This window comes from Chaetodon trifascialis, chromosome 20, assembly GCF_039877785.1.
Source record: "Chaetodon trifascialis isolate fChaTrf1 chromosome 20, fChaTrf1.hap1, whole genome shotgun sequence".
NCBI lineage: Eukaryota > Metazoa > Chordata > Actinopteri > Chaetodontiformes > Chaetodontidae > Chaetodon > Chaetodon trifascialis.
In genome coordinates this window covers 10,757,031-10,773,419 of record NC_092075.1, presented here as the reverse complement: position 1 = coordinate 10,773,419, position 16,389 = coordinate 10,757,031, and the positions used below count along the sequence as shown (strand labels likewise).

Here is a 16,389-nt window from a genome sequence, read left to right as displayed (position 1 = left end):
ACAAATATTATCTGCACATGAAGGCATGTTTTATTTAGCTATCATCTTCATAACTCTGTCTTGATAAGTCTTATCTTTCTCTAAATATGATCATGAGTGAACACAGCGTGAGCCTTGATGAGTTTCTGCAGGCCTATTAAGCAGATTACCTTACAAACTGATGGGCACTGAAGTAAGAGCTGGTCAAAAGTCAACACGTGAGGGTAAATACAGCTGAAACTGTGATCGCAGTGAGCTCCGGTTGATGATTAAACAGATGTTTGTAAATGCATGCAACTGAAGGGCCAAGGTTTGGACAAATGCTGACTGTACTTATCTTGGAAGACAGTGTAGAAGCAGCCGGGAGAGGAGCAGAGACCCTGGCTAACAATTTTTATCTCTGATATGATGGAACGATTCACAGCAGTGATATTTTTCCTTCTGGTTTCATGCATCTGCAGGACTTTAGGTAAGTGCCCACAAGCTTCTAAATTTGTAGCATTTTACATACAGCCTGTTTAATCTCTGACATTTTGAAATATACCCTTGTTTGCTGTCTTACTTGAGCTACATGAGAGACTCAACATCCATTCTGTGTGTTTACTACAGAGATGGCTAAAGATTGAAAGTAGGAATAAACAGTTAATTAGATATTTAGTATTTCAGCACATGAAGGTTCATTTTTAATCAAGCAGCAGCAGCAGCAGCAGCAGCAGCAGCAGCAGCAGCAGCAGCAGCAGCAGCATGTGTGTGTTTGTCGGGGTCAGAAGTCAACAGCTGAGCTACGAGAACTGCTAATGATGTAATATACTGAAGCCGGCACACTTAACAGAAATTGTAAGTGTGAAAAGCAGGAGATAACTGCAAGGTGGAACGTTACATAAAGACAAATTAAATTTCAGAAAGAGGAACAAAAAAAGAAGAAGAAAATTGAACAATTTGTAAGATGTTGAAGTCTATTTGGGACATTTCGCAATGCAGTGTTTAAATTCTATTCATATTTGAAATCCAGAATAATTAAATCTGATGATTACTTGGGAAATTAAACACTCCAGACTGCTTCCTAAAGACCTGTTTCCCTTTACTCTGGACAGGGCAGACATGTGAAGGAAACTGTGGGACAATATTAGCCTCATGTTCCTGTCATGCAACATGCACGTCTCTGGACAGCTGCTGCTCAGACTATAAAGAGTACTGTGTGGAATTCTTTCCGTATTCTGGCTCCATTTTGGGGGGGACAGATTTTATTGTCCTTGAGGCGAGTTTCAATAACAACTCCAAGATTGTTTGCAGGTAAGACTTTCTTTTGCTGCTCTGTGTTCACATGTTCCCAAACCTGTTCTGATCATTGTTAAGAGAAATAAAATGACCTTGGTCGACACTTCTATCACACCTCTAGCTTGTAGAAAATACTTGTAGGGTGAATTTTCAGGATTGCAGTAGTATTTCACAGTTGAGGTACAGTATAGAAACCTGCTGACCTTTCCTTTATAATGGCAGGTTTGACAATAATACAAACACTGATGGGTATGTGGATGAGAACGGTCGAGGCCACTGTATCTCCCCACTGTTGTATGAAACAGGATGGGTTTCTGTGCACATCTCCTCAGATGATGGAGGTACATTCAGCAGAGTTGGATCCTGGCTCTCAGGTACAAAAACTGTCCGTTTTCTTTGGCGGATGACCTCAAAACTCACATCCTTTTATCATTGACCTGACTTTAAAATATGACTTGATTAAAATGTGTTCCTGCAGTACATACCGGCAAGTTAGATGCTAAGTTTAAGGCGACACTGGTCAACTCAACTAAATGGCAGTACTACGGCACACCTAATGTTGGAGGCACTCTCGAGATGACTTGGAATACCTCTTTGGTGAGAGCGGATAGGGTCAATATAGAGCTGTGGGGATACAAGGAGACAGGTGAGTACACCTGTATATACACTTTGTAGGTCACATGGCTTTTAATTGGGAAAGAAAACACTGAATTCTGGAAAATGTTTCTCTGTAGGAGAAGCCTATACACCCAACTGGCAGGGTGCATGGAAGTATCTGTACTCGCTTGCAAAGGATGAGCCCAACGATGGTTCCTTTAGCTTTTTGCCCAAACCAGCAGCCAGCAACTTTTCAAGCTGGGAGATTGGCTCTGTACGTGTCAGCCCCAGCACCAACGCCGATGGCATGTGGTATGTGCAAACACTGCCTATAATATATGAGTGTAAGAAAAACAATACCGTTCTTACCATTCAATTATGGTGTCACACAGATTGAAATTCTCCAAAGTAAACAATAGCAGCAAAGGTTAGTATAAAAAAAGTTATAAACAGCTGTGTTTGCCACGTGCTTCATTTAGGAACGTACAGTCTGTGTGGACTGAGGATCACGCCCTCGCCTGGCATCTGGATGAGACGTTCAGGCAGAACTCAGCAGCTTGGGCCCTGAACAAATGTTTAGCATGGGACCAGCTGGAAAATCAGCTGCCCAACTTCCTCACTGAGATCATAGACTGTCCCTGCACGCTGGCTCAAGCGAGAGCTGACACAGGCAGGTTCCATGTAAGTGTGACCAAAGACAGGCACACACACACAATCATTTCAAATTAAAGATAAAATAAGAATATGTCTTAGATTAACTGGTGAGAGACGCAATCAGAGATTTTTGTATGCCACTGCTTCCCAACCGGGGGTCCTGACCCCCACTAGGGGTCACCAAAGTTTCATGGAGGGTTTCTTGGTTTTAAGAAGAAGGCCAAGTGGCTAAATGAAATTGTTATTATTGTTTAAGATATTAATTTTAGAAAAATTGCACTGAATGAGGGCCCAGTGAAGACTTGAACACAAGCTACATTCACAGAGTCCTGCATTAGATTACACACAGTCAAAACCACAGAGCTAATAGAACAACAGCCAAGCGTCAGGGAGAAGAAAACACTGAATTTGTCACAAAATAACCCTACATACGATTGTTTAATTAAAGAATACGTAATACAGACAGAGAATTGTGGGAAAAAGTTCCCAAACATAAAGCGAAAACTCATCTCTGATGAAATATTCACAGAAAATAATACGCTTGAAATTAAATTGTGGCTATTGAATTCTCTATCTGGCGTTGTAGAATTTTTTAGCTGTTACACGTCCAAAATAATCTGAATTATCCACACAATATGTGGATAATTCATTAGGTGTAGTCAGTTTACTCATAAAATAACCACTGTTATATAATGCCTTTATGTGTTTATGGCGGTTGTTACCTTTGACTAACGCTCATTGCTTATCAGTTCAAAGTCAAGACGAGCTCTCCTCTCATTGCATTTACAAGCTGACACATTCTCTGTAAAACTGAACACGTTTCAGAACCGACCTTTTTGCCTTTCATCTTACAAATTTATAGGTATTGTAGGATTAGGCTAAACTACTACAATCTTTCAATGGCTGGTGAGTGAATACTATAACGTGTGCACTGAGTGACTCTGTGTCGTGATGAGGATTCAGTGTGAAGCATTTGCTTGCAGGTAAAGTGTGTGTAAAGTTCTTAGCTAGTTTCAAACCAGCAGCTGGAGCATAACTGCAAAAAATCAAAGAAAATTTGCTTAATGTCTATCCTGATATTGACAAATGTGTCTTAGAGTATTCATGTGTTTTACAGTGATTGGGAAATATCCAAATATGTTACAGTTACAGCTGGCAGTTTGTATGTATAAACAGGCCCAGTAAAAGCTTGTGTGGTTTAATTCTGTGCTGTGTGAAGCTCCACTTAGTAAACTTATGTTACATGTAGGCTACATTTTAGGAGCTGGTGTAACCCACTCCTCAGCTGCAGTGTATAAGTGAACACAGTCAAATGCACATTTGGCTGCCTGGTCACAGACGCTGTATCTCTCTCCTCAGACTGACTATGGCTGTGATATAGAGAAGGGGAGCGTGTGCACATACCACCCTGGAAGTGTTCACTGTGTGAGGGCAATACAGGCCAGGTGAGTCCATGACTGCTGACATGGATGACAGCGTCATGTTCAAACGTTTCCAAATGCATTTACATCATTATTAGCTCTATTGCACAACTTTATTTTGTAACTTTCTATTCCAGGAAGTACTGTTGATAACATTTGCAGCTGATAGCCGTCAGTATGGCTGAATCTATTATACATGCCAAAGGGGACAACTTCCGGAGCCCTCTAACATGCTTTTAGCATAGATTCTGATCTGTCTAGTGACTCTGATCTGCCTATCAGATCTGTCAAACTTTAATCTAATGTTTTTTTGTTGTTAAAGTGTCTTATTTTTAACAAGTTTTAGACAATTGTGAATATTTTTTTATCAAATTCTTGTGCTGTTAAGGACACAGATAAAGCAAACAGAAAATGCCAATCTTTTGCCATCTCCATTCTTATACTGCTCTTTTTATTCCTTTGGTGTACTGATTGTTATCGATACTCTTATCTATAACCTCAATGTTCTCACATGTCCCACGCTACCTCACCTTGACAGTAAGTAGCAGTAAATACCCTCCACAAGTAGCAGCTGACTGTAGGCTAGATCTGCTTCCGGATCTGTGTTTCAGTCACTTGTTTCATTGCCCGGCTTCAGATAGGGCCTTTGCATACATAAACTGGTTAAACTCCGCAAAAAGCACCTGGCCATTATTGTCTATTCATACCTAAAAACATACAAAGCATCCTCAGTTATTGTGATCTTGACACACTACTGATAATGTTTTGGATGTGCATCAACAGTCCAGAGTATGCAGCTGGACAGCAGTGTTGCTATGACAGCACCGGCGCTCAGGTCCTGACAGCAGACTCGATTGGGGGGAGCACTCCAGACCGGGGGCACGACTGGGGCTCACCTCCATTCAAGAAACCCCCTCGAATTCCTGGCCAGTCCCACTGGGTCTATGACGTAATCAGCTTCTACTACTGCTGCCTGTGGTCTGACAACTGCCACTACTACTTCAAACACCGGCCCTCCAGTGATTGCAGACGTTACCAGTCGCCCAGCTCAGGTGAGTTAGCCACAGTATTATGGCTTTTCGCGAGATTATCATTTAGTGTTGAGTCTTAATTGTTTTTGCGTGTAATGCCAGCTGTGGTGTTTGGAGACCCCCACTTCATAACGTTTGATGGTGTCAGCTACTCCTTCAACGGCAAAGGGGAATACACTTTGGTGACGTCAGACGAGAAACAGCTGACGATCCAAGGCAGAACGGCGCCTGTGAATGGTGAGAGGGAGCCTAGCTTTTAAATTAATCATCAGTAAATGCAACCACTAAAGAACAATAAATATTCCCATGTAACTACAATACTCACTGCGCATGAACTACTTGCCGCTGATGTGATTCTCTCACTATTAGAAACAATAAAAGCAACAAAATTGACAGCTGTGGCCATGCAAGAAGCATCGTCTGATGTTGTTGAGGTGCGGCTGGTCAGCGGTCACAACGGTCTTGAGGTGCTAAAGGATCAGGAAAGCCTCTCCTTTACTGAGCAGAGCTGGATGGACCTGCATGGTGAGACCCTGAGTCACTTTTCATTGATTTTACAACTCTTGATGCTCTTGTTATCTGACAGTAAGTAAGTCATTGCATTTGTGACACTGTGATTTTCTCTTGATGGTCAACCTTTGGTTTTGTGACTCACAGAGCGTTAGGATAAAGTGAAGAGAACAAAAGCGGTTAGAAAATATGAGATTAATTCACACTGACAGCACTGACATAGCTGAATGTACCTACCCACAAAAACAGATATATTTGAATGCTAACAAGGCATTTTGTCACCTTAAAGCTTGTGGCTTCACATCTGCAGTATTTCTTGATAATATTAAGGAACTGTAAAGAAGTCATTGACCCAGGGAAGAAGGCTGAATCTTATATTTCATTTTATAATCATACCAACATAAGCAAACAACTCCACAACACTCAGTTTGATGCTAATGATTTAGCATTTATTGATGTATGGAAGTATGTGACCACTGTGGACAGAACAGCGCAGAAAGCAATGCAGCAATGGAAAGTAATCATCTTAGGCCAGTTTACTGCACTAATGAGAGGCAAATATTATACTCTCTATGGTTAATAGTTACTTTACAGAGCAGCATTTTAGACACAAAATAGGTTGAGCTCACAAACTACGATGCATTGTTACAGATTCAACTCTTGTACAGTATATAAAGATATTATAATTAAATTACCTTGACCCACTACAACAGTTAAAACTGCTTACACATACAGTAAATGCATCAATTAAAATGTCCTGTGATGACATACTTTACATTTAAAAACACTCACAGGGGCACAACTGTAGACAAGTGAAATGACTCACACTGCCAGCTTTGGCACTGTGTGTTTGGCACACAGGAAGACCCTGTCGCTTCTTGTAACAGGCTGTTTTCAGCTCCTCCAAAGTGACGACTTGATATCATCTTGTTAGAACTTCAAGAAGTGCCCTCATTCTGACCAAATCTCTCCTCTAGGTGTGTTTGTGTTTTCTCCCACCTCTACAAATGTGACTGTGATGTTCCCCTCTGGAGCCGGGGTGGAGGTGCGACTGAGAGAGGGAACCATGACAACTACTGTGCTCCTGCCAGAGGAGTTCAGAAACTACACTGCGGGAATGCTGGGAAAGATGAACGGTGACGCCAAAGACGACCTCGCTCTCAGTGACGGTCAACTCGTGCAGAACAACAGCAATCCAGAGGAGCTGTTCAAGTTTGGGGGAAGCTGTAAGAGATTATTCACATCATAGTTTATGCATTGATAAAATGTCGTTCAGTAGGCACAAAGCTAGACTATAGAGGTGGATATGAATTACATTAGGATTATGTTCTTTCATCAAGACGTGTATCATTTAATAAAAGCATTAAATGTCACCCACATAATGAGAAATAACATATTCACCATTTAATTGTGGGAAACAATAGAGTAGCCAATCATGAAATTCAGGTAAATAAAACCTTTGCGTAACACTAAGCTCAGGACTTCAGTCAGATTTTAAAGGGCAAACTGCAGTCATAAATGTATTGCTTAATCACAGTAGAAATTATCTTCCTTATTAGTCAGGAAGAATTAAATGCATGTCACCAAAGTTTAAGAGTCCACATCATACTGCTGTGTAACAAAACAAAACATACAATTCTCGTTTAATGAAAAAATTGCAGATATTGTTGCAGGTTTTCACTTAAATTGAAGCACTTTTGTGGTGGTAAGTTTATCTTTCTTTTTGTCTTACAGGGGCTGTCCAGAACACGTCTGCCTTGTTCACATATGATTCAGAATATCTTTTGGACACATATTACTATCATCCCAGACATAACACTACTTTTATCCCAGTGTTCACAATCCCAGACAATCCAGATGATCCATTGACTAATCAGGCATCTGAGATATGCGTTGGAGAGGGCTCTCAGTTCTGCAGGTATGAGAAGAAAACTTTTATCTACTTTTGCTCATCGTAATAATGAATTAATTAACAGTATTGTGGTTAATGGGGCCAATTTTTACATGTGAAGTTCAATGCATTCATCATGAAGAGTAGCCCTCAGCCTCCAAAGACAGTTGAATAACGTCTTCTTGCAGCACTCATTTTCTGATCAGTACCTCTGTCTTGCAGGTATGATATCCTGGTAGGTCGTAGCCCAAGAATGGGAAATGCTACCAGAGCGTCTTACCAGAATCACATTTCTCTTGTAGAGGATCTAAAGCGGGGTGAGTAAAAAAAAAAGTCTAAGAGCATTTCCAGTGAGTACTATGCACAGCCTTTACTTGGTTTCACAGTGTTAGTTGTTGTCATACTGTGCAGTGATTACCTGTGGATGGCTGCAACCACCAAATAACGGAAAGAAGGAGGGGACCAGATATCTACAAGGAGCTAAGGTGCGGCTTTCCTGCAATGACGGCTACATTCTCAAAGGATCGGCAGAGCGCGTGTGCCAGGAGGATGGAAAGTGGTCCGGAGAAGACACAAGCTGCGAGGCTAAGAGTATGAATAAACGATGAAATCAGTCTTGTCCAATGATTTTGATCTTCAAAAATCAGCAGTAGTTAATGTTCGTGTGTGTTTGTCTCACCTGATCCATCGAATCAGCCTTGTAGTGTTGAAATGCACAAAAAAATCAATTTTTTTTTCACATAAATATTTCTACATATGTGAGAAGACCAATGACTCTTGGATGGACCCCTTCTTTAATCACTATAGGTTTATCTTCAACATATAAATCTGCTTTCTTCTCTCAGCTGTGTGTTCCCATGTGCATTACTTTAACTCAAAGAAAAACACTTCTTCCTATGAGATTCCTACATGAGATATTGACCTGGAAAGTGATAAGTGGCTGCTTCCTGTCAGTGGTTAGAGCAGCTGTTTCATGCTCAGTCTAATTAAGAACTTATCCTGTTGCTAACAACTCTTGCTGTGGTATCTGCAAATTTACTTGGATATTAGGCTAAAAAGCTCTGCTGCTGTGCCAAATGTCACTCAGTCTCAATTGCCCCGTGACAGCATGAGGCTTTTTAGTGTCATGATTGTGATCTTCACAGGCTAATCCACTTATGTTCGTATACTTGAGTAGACATTCATGTTATGCTTTGCCAGTGAGCATTTCATCCAAGAAACACCGGAGCAGTTGAGTAATGTGCCCGTTTATCTCCCTCCCATGAGGAACAAGCCTCTGTATGATTAGCTCAAATGCAGAGCAGCTGCTGATCCTTTGAGTCCTTCATGTCACTGAGAGGCTGTATTTGGCTGCATTTGGCTGTACTTGGGGGCAACACGGTGGCGCAGCAGGTAGTGCGCGTGCCTCACAGCAAGAAGGTTGCCAGTTCGATCCCCGTGCGGGGCCCTTCTGTGCGAAGCTTGCATGTTCTTCCCGTGCATGCGTGGGTTCTCTCCGGGTACTCCGGCTTCCTCCCACAGACCAAAAACATGCTCATTAGGTTGATTGGTGACTAAAATTGCCCCTAGGTGTGAGCGTGAATGGTTGTTTGTCTTGCGTGTTGCCCTGCGATCGACTGGCGACCGGTCCAGGGTGTACCCCGCCTCTCGCCCGTTGACAGCTGGGATAGGCTCCAGCCCCCCGCAACCCCGAAAGGGATAGGCGGTATAGAAAATGGATGCATGGATGTATTCAGCTGTAAACCAAAACATAAACCAGATTTCAAACAAAGTTGGGATTTACAAATCCTTTTTGATATATACACTGAAAACAGTACAGAGACAATATATTTAATGTTTGATTTCATCAGCTTTATTCATTTGTGTAAATATCTGTGTGAATTTTATGCAGCAACACATTTCAAACAAGTTGGGACAGGAGCAGTTAAAGACTGGGAAAGTTGTGGAATGCTCCAAAAACACCTGTTTGGATCATTCCACAGGTAAACAGGTTCATTGGTAACAGGTGATAGTATCATGACTGGGTATAAAAGGGGCCTCCTGGAAAGACTCAGTCGATCACAAGCAAAGATAGGGAGAGGTTCACCACTTTGTGAACACATGAACGTATAAAGGATATAAATACATGGGCTCAGGAACACTTTCTGTTGTAAAACTGTTTGCAAATGATTACATTCTGTTTCAATTTCTGTTTTACACAGCATCCTAACTTTTTTGGAATCAGGGTTGTACATATTTTGCATCGCTTTGACCTGCAGGTGATGCAACATAAGTCAAGGAAGGTTATTAGGATTCATCATCTGGGGAGCATGAATATCTGCACCAAATTTCAATCCATCCAATAGTTGAGATATTTCAGTCTGGACCAAAATGGTCACCCAACTCACCGAGCGACTGACGTTGCCCAACCTACAACCATGACAAGACATCGGCATTGTGTAATATCTACACAGCTGGGAAGTGTTTGCAAAGGGGTCCTCAGGATATTGTAGCATCATCACAAATTGACAAGGATGATCTTTTTCTTTCCTGTTCCTCTCTAAAACAAATACATGAACACTTCTTGTGAAAGCAAATGAAGGAATACTCATAGTTTTCTGTAAGGAGCCTCTGGTTTAAAAACATCTGTCATTTTTCAGGTAATGTCGCAGGAATTGTGGCTGGTTCAGTCATCGGAGCTATTGTACTGATTGTACTCATTTCATCACTCGTACTCCACTCCAGAAAACAGAAAAGGTACAGTTTCCTCAGTTGATCATAATCATTATCAGTTGACATAACATAATTCGGAAATATATATATATATATATTTTTTTTTTCTGTTAATTAAATGTGCCTTTGTCTCTCTTTGCTGTTTTTATTTTATTTATTTTTATTTCAGAAAAGCTGCACAGTCACAAGAAGACATGATGACTCACGCCTTCTGAACCCCATTCCTGCTTTGCTGTGACACTGTACATATTTCTATCTTCATAGACTGTAAAATGAAAAATTTGCATGCATAAACACATCCTCAAAAAACACAGAATAATACAAAAGAGATATCTTATTTTGGTGCCAAGCCTTGCAAACAACAGCCATGATCCAGACTTAAATGTATCGTAAGGTTGAGCAAAGGTCCGTGCACAGTTAAAGAGTAACATACACTAACTCTTCCATAACATGAAAGTATTATTGCACTGACTTAGGGTAGGTTTAAATTTTAACTTGAACTTTAACTCGCACGTTTACACAGCCACCATCACTGCACAGCATTCTGTTGTAAAAGCTACAGCATTAGCTTATCGTAAAGTGAGGGCACTTCACAGACAGTTCTGGTTGAATGATCTATGTAAAAATGATAGGCTGAAATCAACAACTTACTGTAACTCAAACTCAAACAGTAATTGATAAAACTCCTGTTAACTGTGACACGTTAACGATGTAACCTCTTACTGTCTAAACACTCCATTATTAATGGTGTCATATGGTGTAAACGAAATCTTTGCACTGTGTGCGTATTGCTTGTGTATTGGCATGAAATGCTGATGAATATTGTTATACAGTTTATCATTTTCAAATTTGTTGGACAATAAAGTTTTTTCAAATACAGTGTATTCTGCAGCTTCGTTTCACTATGACTCCCATGAGCCTATCCCATCTAGGTAGAAGTCTATAGGTATGTTTGTCTAACAAAGGTAGCCTAGCTGCTAGCCTGACATGGCTAAAAATGACAACAGAATAACTTGAGCCAAACTGGACATCAAGCTTATGAAGAGCTGACTTCCCACTCTACCTTTGACCCTCTGCGTTTATGCTGCACATATGCACACTTTTTATACAAATTATGATTGTCTACCTGCAAAATAATATAAATAGCATTAATGTAGCTTCTGTCATCCGATCTACATCTACAATACTAATTTCTATGTTTTTAAAATTTTGTCTACTGCTGATATTACAGGCCACGTTGCTGCATCACCTACAATGTATGCAGCTCTTTGGTTTGAGAATCAGGGAATTTGAATAAATGAGATAATTTAATTTGCTTATTTCAGCTACAGTTAGGCTACTTGATGACACTGAATTTCAATCATGTTTGGCTCAGTATTTATGTCTGTCAATACTTTTGACTGATGCGTTGGATGAGCACAGACGGAAAGGCCGTTGATATCTCATAACTAATAAATACTTTGACTCTCTGATGGCGATTGATTTATTTCTCTCAAGCTCACTTCATTATCTGTACAACATAACACCCATGAAGACGTTGCTACAGGTGCAAAATTCCTCACTACCACTCCACTGCGTCAGTCTTTCAATCCATCACTTTGCCCTGGATGTAAACATCTTTGACGTTGTCATTTGCCGTATGTACTCCTCACATGACCGTGTTTGTTGGGTCTCGAGGTTTTGCCTTCAGTCTTGTGTTCAGAAACTGAGAGTAACTCGGCTGTTTACTGTGCGACTCTGGATGTACGTGCTGTTCCCTCACATAACACAAGACTGTGATTTCTATGGACAAAGGGCACCAGTATGTGACAAGACTGCAGAGGACACTGCTGAATAAACTGTCTACTTGCTGCTTCCAGAGTCATTCACCAACAACTTGTCACAGACACTCCAGAGATATAAATACAAAATAATTAGCATTGTCCTTTCCAGGTCCCGGAGCAACGGAGGAGTAACACCCCAGCTCATGCCGTACAAGTCATTCTCACCCCTTAGATCACACTTAATGTTGGACAAGTGTTAGAATGAATCAGCTGGGTATATAAAGTGTGTGAGTGGAGCATTACAGATGCCAAAGCAGCCTTTTTCTCAGACCTCCTGTTCCCTTTCTTTCAGGATAAAAATTCAGCTGCCCTGTTGTTTCGTGCTCAGGCCATCAATCTAGACTTGTTTGTCAGGGTGGAGCCACAGGCTTTGCAGTATCATTTCCCTTCATTCTGAGCTTATTCTCTAGGATATGGATGAACGAAATAAAATATTATCCCGTCCCATTTTCCGCCGAGATGTCGGCTGGGATCCTTTCCCAAACTGGACACAGCCGAGCCGCATCTTTGCTCAGGATTTTGGCCTCCCTCCTTTCTTGGAGCCTAGTGATCTGGACTGGATAGACTGGGCGAAGAGGAGACTGGGTTCTTTCTCCTGGCCTGGGTACACACAGAGTCCCCTTCTGCCTCCATTCAGTGGTCAGCACCCTGCGGTGCTGACCCAGAAGGGTTCGAGACAGCTGGCAAGTGGGGTGTCAGAGATTCGGACAGGGCAGGACAGCTGGAAGATTAGTCTGGACGTCAATCACTTCTCGCCTGAGGAAATTACAATCACAACCAAGGAGGGTTTTTTGCAAATATCAGGTATAGTGCACATGCTTCTCTGACTGTGTCAGAAGCTATTGGTGAGATGTGAAACAAGTTGTAGATGTACAGACCTTTAGCTAATCAGTTTGTGCTTTATCATTCTCATTACATCTGCTTTTCCTCACAAGGAAATCATGAAGAAAGGCAGGATGAGCATGGACTGGTGTCGAGGTGCTTCACTCGGAAATACAAGTAAGTCATCTGTGTGTACTGTATCAGTAAACCAATGGTAAAAGAGGTCAACGTAAAGACAGATGATGATGGATCCTGCAGCAAGAATAGGTTTAAAAATGTTATCCTGTCAAAAAATGCTAAAAATAAGAAAGCGACAATCAGTTAGGTGTTCTCAGCTGTATTAGCTGACTGGTTGATTCGGTCTGTTAGTTGCTCATAAACTTCCTCCTTGTTGCATTAAGGTTGCCACAGGGGGTGGACTTGCAGCACATCAGCTCTTCGCTGTCCAGTGATGGAGTTCTGTCCGTAGAAGCCCCCGCCCCTGGGACATCCGTCAGCGGCCCCGTCAGTGAGATCGTCATACCTGTTCAGATCAGACAGACGCAGGACTGTGAAAAGTGAGGATTTGAAACTCCACTCAGATGTAGTCCAAGTTGTGTGTAGCAACCTTTGTAGCACTGGCATAAAAAAATAATACAGTCATTTACTGTAACAACAAGTCTGTTTTCCTGCTATAAGATACTGTCTAATACTGTTCAATGCATTGTCACAGCACCATGCCACAGTTACTTTGGTTGCAAAATAAAATGCAGACTATTCAATATAAAACAGACCCGACTATGAAAATAAGGAATTATTGTTGCTTGTCAGTTCTTATAAAGGGATCCTCACGACCCTGTATTTTAACAACATGCCATATTTTTCATGCACTTCTATTTGTCGTCATTCTATAAAAAACCCCTACATGTTAGCTGTAGATGTGACCTTGCACGACTGAAGGGATTGTGGAGATTATGGCAGACAATACTGGCCAAAAATGGACAGTGCACTAGTTGTAATTGTCCTGGATAGTAATTGAATATCTATATATGAACAGATTTTTTATAGTAAGACGTGCTGTAAGGTGTAGTGTTTCTGTGTAACAGGGCAATATAATAGAAAAATAGTCAATTTAGCTAAATTGTATTTTGCTTTTGAGGAAGAGAAACGCTGAAAAAGCTGTAGCATAGATTCATTTTGTGTGTTTGTACTGAAAGTTGTACATTGATGGGTTGAATAACCAGCCTGATGAAGCCTGATGAAAAACTGCCACAAATGTATTAAACAGCATCTGCCGTATAAATAAAAAATAATTCAATGTTCTCCTTTCGTCTCTTTCATTGCTGATGTATTTGTTGGCAGTTTAGAGGATTAATGAAAACTAGTTTAATCTGTACTGATTAATCATCCTTTGTTCTATTTCTCTGTTTGTTAGAAATTGTCTGTCAAATGCTCCACAAGAGGGCACTGACGTCCCGTTTAGTGTAAAATTTGGACATTATTTCATGTTTGAGAGGGTTTAATCAAAAACATTTAAGTTATTTTTATTTATGTATATATATCCTCATAAACAGTTTCTCTGGAGGACCTTGACACAAAGCAGCCTATTTAGATCTCCTTTAATTTAATTTCCTAAAAGGTTTGCTACAAACACATTTTGTCAAACATTATATTTCACCAGCTCATTGTGGTCTAAGGTGGTCTTCTACAAGACATGTGATGCTGAACGTCAAAGCAAATGTCCAGCAGCCTGAGGTGTTTGGCAGCTGGGAAATTACACATTACTGTCACAGCAGCTTCATCTCAAATGCAGTGGAGGCTGAAAGGGTCAAGAGGAAAGCTCAGGTGCTCAGATGATCTGATGAAGGCCACTCAAAAGCCAACAGGGACATCTGGTGTCTGAACTGGGTGTTACATGCTAACCTAAACAAGTTACTGTATTTGAACTGGATGTCAACACTTGGATTGATGCAACATTGGAAATAATTGCTAAAAATAGAAGAGGGTACAGTGATAGAGTGAAGAGAGGATTTTGTTTGACCTCTGCATGCAAATATGATTGATCTGATGATCGCTTTCTTGGTTTGGTTTGTTGATTGTCCAACCAGTGGTTCGCTGCGACTTGCAGATACTTAAGAAGTTGCGTCAGAGCAATTTAATAATTTACAGTGATCGAACACAAAAGTGGCAGTACGCTCATTTCTTCATGTATTTTGAAAAAAAGCAGGAGATGGAAGTTAGATGTTAATCTGCAAAGCAAAGATCCTAAGTATGTACATATCTGACCAAAGATGAATGCATCTTCAGACACTATAGAGAGAAAGTACTGATTCTTTTCAAAGGTGATGCTCCCACATATGTTCTCCCGCAGTAATTTTTTGAGGTTTGTTGTCTTGTGCAAGACTCAAGCCAGCAGAGCAGAGTAGGAAAATAATCACTTTAGACAAATCTGGGAACCCCCCCCCCCCCTCCTTTTTTCATTCATTCCTTTCTTTTGTTCTTCCTGAACCTCACAATGGAGTCTCCATTTTAGATAAAGAAGAGGTCAAAATATCTATCAACACGTCCAGCAGAGTCACTCTCTGGTGCAGCCTCATCACCATATATGTTCATGTACAGACCGTAAAAATAGCCTGACATCCTTCCTCCACCTCACAGTTATCAACAGGGCAAGGAAAAAACAAAAACAAACTACCTTTACTCCAAAAATTCAGTCACTGGAGCTCCTGGCCTCCCAGATATGCAGTGGATCATGATCTAGCATGATATAGCATTATAACCCATTTTACTCAGTGTATACTCTCTTTGGTCTCCAAGACAAATTTTGAGTTATGCAATGGTTAAAGTGTTTTAAAAGTTGTAATTTCATATAGAAAAACAAGCATGCAGGAGGAACAATGTTGAACCCCAGTTCCCGCTCACACACTCACCAGCAGACACAGGTGGAAAGTACAGCATTTAGACCAACAGCAGCACAGTTGGCCGTGGACTACTAGGTGGTTGCTGTGTGGCTCTTTGAGTGTTGCTGGATATAATTTCTGTGTTTAGATAAGTTGCGACATATGCTAGCACTAGATTGTGGCTACGGGATTGCTGCGGTGTTTGGGATGTCTGACGCGATTGTGCAGGCATTTCCGGGTGGCTGCTAGCTGGTTGGCAAAGTTCTGCTAGGTGGTTGTTAAGTGGTTGCTCAAGTGTAGACCCACACCGGGTTTGCAGTCGCAGTGATGACAATGCATTTGATACGTCGAGATATATTCAGCACCACGGACAGAGCCTTCATTTAAATGTTTGTCTCTGTCGCCCCCCAGTGGCCATGTGAAGCAATGACAGGATCAATAAAAGGCAAAAACTTTCTCGTGTTTCTGTGCTTCATTACTATAAAATATATCAAAACACAAGTAGTGTTCACATCCCACAGAGGAAAAAGAGACAGAGAAAATAGTTCATGAAAATATTTCATAAAAATATTTCAATGTTATGTTGATAAGGTAAAGTAAATGTTTTCCTCAAAAAGTAGGAAAGGTTTCATAAAGCTATTTTATTTTTGACTATAATGCAGTTGTTGGATTTCGAAAAGCACTTGATTTGGTGAAAATGTACAATAATAATAATACTTATTTTTAATAGACAGAAATTGGCATTGTTCTTACCATAGTAGTTCATTTGGACAGTGATATTTATCATTTCTA

General features: G+C 40.8%; 2 protein-coding genes across 2 annotated transcripts; both read left to right on the top strand.

Moving 5' to 3' along the window:
- Positions 1 to 384: 384 nt before the first annotated feature.
- LOC139348979 (sushi domain-containing protein 2-like) lies at positions 385 to 10,379 on the top strand. The gene is made up of 16 exons (XM_070989418.1): positions 385 to 448; positions 1,074 to 1,272; positions 1,480 to 1,631; positions 1,736 to 1,903; positions 1,992 to 2,166; positions 2,334 to 2,535; positions 3,868 to 3,953; positions 4,713 to 4,981; positions 5,063 to 5,197; positions 5,330 to 5,485; positions 6,448 to 6,696; positions 7,205 to 7,388; positions 7,584 to 7,678; positions 7,773 to 7,952; positions 10,001 to 10,097; positions 10,243 to 10,379. The coding sequence occupies exons 1-16, from the start codon at positions 385 to 387 to the stop codon at positions 10,286 to 10,288; spliced, it is 2,457 nt and encodes an 818-aa protein (XP_070845519.1). The 3' UTR covers positions 10,289 to 10,379.
- Positions 10,380 to 11,936: 1,557 nt separating this feature from the next.
- Positions 11,937 to 14,020, top strand: LOC139348677 (heat shock protein beta-1-like). The gene is made up of 3 exons (XM_070988954.1): positions 11,937 to 12,700; positions 12,832 to 12,895; positions 13,120 to 14,020. The coding sequence occupies exons 1-3, from the start codon at positions 12,310 to 12,312 to the stop codon at positions 13,277 to 13,279; spliced, it is 615 nt and encodes a 204-aa protein (XP_070845055.1). The 5' UTR covers positions 11,937 to 12,309; the 3' UTR covers positions 13,280 to 14,020.
- Positions 14,021 to 16,389: the final 2,369 nt, after the last annotated feature.

Excerpts from the sequence above, each read along its gene's own strand:
- LOC139348979 (XM_070989418.1), top strand. The coding sequence starts at position 385 with ATGATGGAACGATTCACAGCAGTGATATTTTTCCTTCTGGTTTCATGC. Across the intron at positions 1,273-1,479 it reads AACTCCAAGATTGTTTGCAG|GTTTGACAATAATACAAACA; the intron begins GTAAGACTTTCT and ends TTATAATGGCAG. Across the intron at positions 3,954-4,712 it reads GTGAGGGCAATACAGGCCAG|TCCAGAGTATGCAGCTGGAC; the intron begins GTGAGTCCATGA and ends GTGCATCAACAG.
- LOC139348677 (XM_070988954.1), top strand. The coding sequence starts at position 12,310 with ATGGATGAACGAAATAAAATATTATCCCGTCCCATTTTCCGCCGAGAT. Across the intron at positions 12,701-12,831 it reads GGGTTTTTTGCAAATATCAG|GAAATCATGAAGAAAGGCAG; the intron begins GTATAGTGCACA and ends TTTCCTCACAAG. Across the intron at positions 12,896-13,119 it reads TGCTTCACTCGGAAATACAA|GTTGCCACAGGGGGTGGACT; the intron begins GTAAGTCATCTG and ends TGTTGCATTAAG.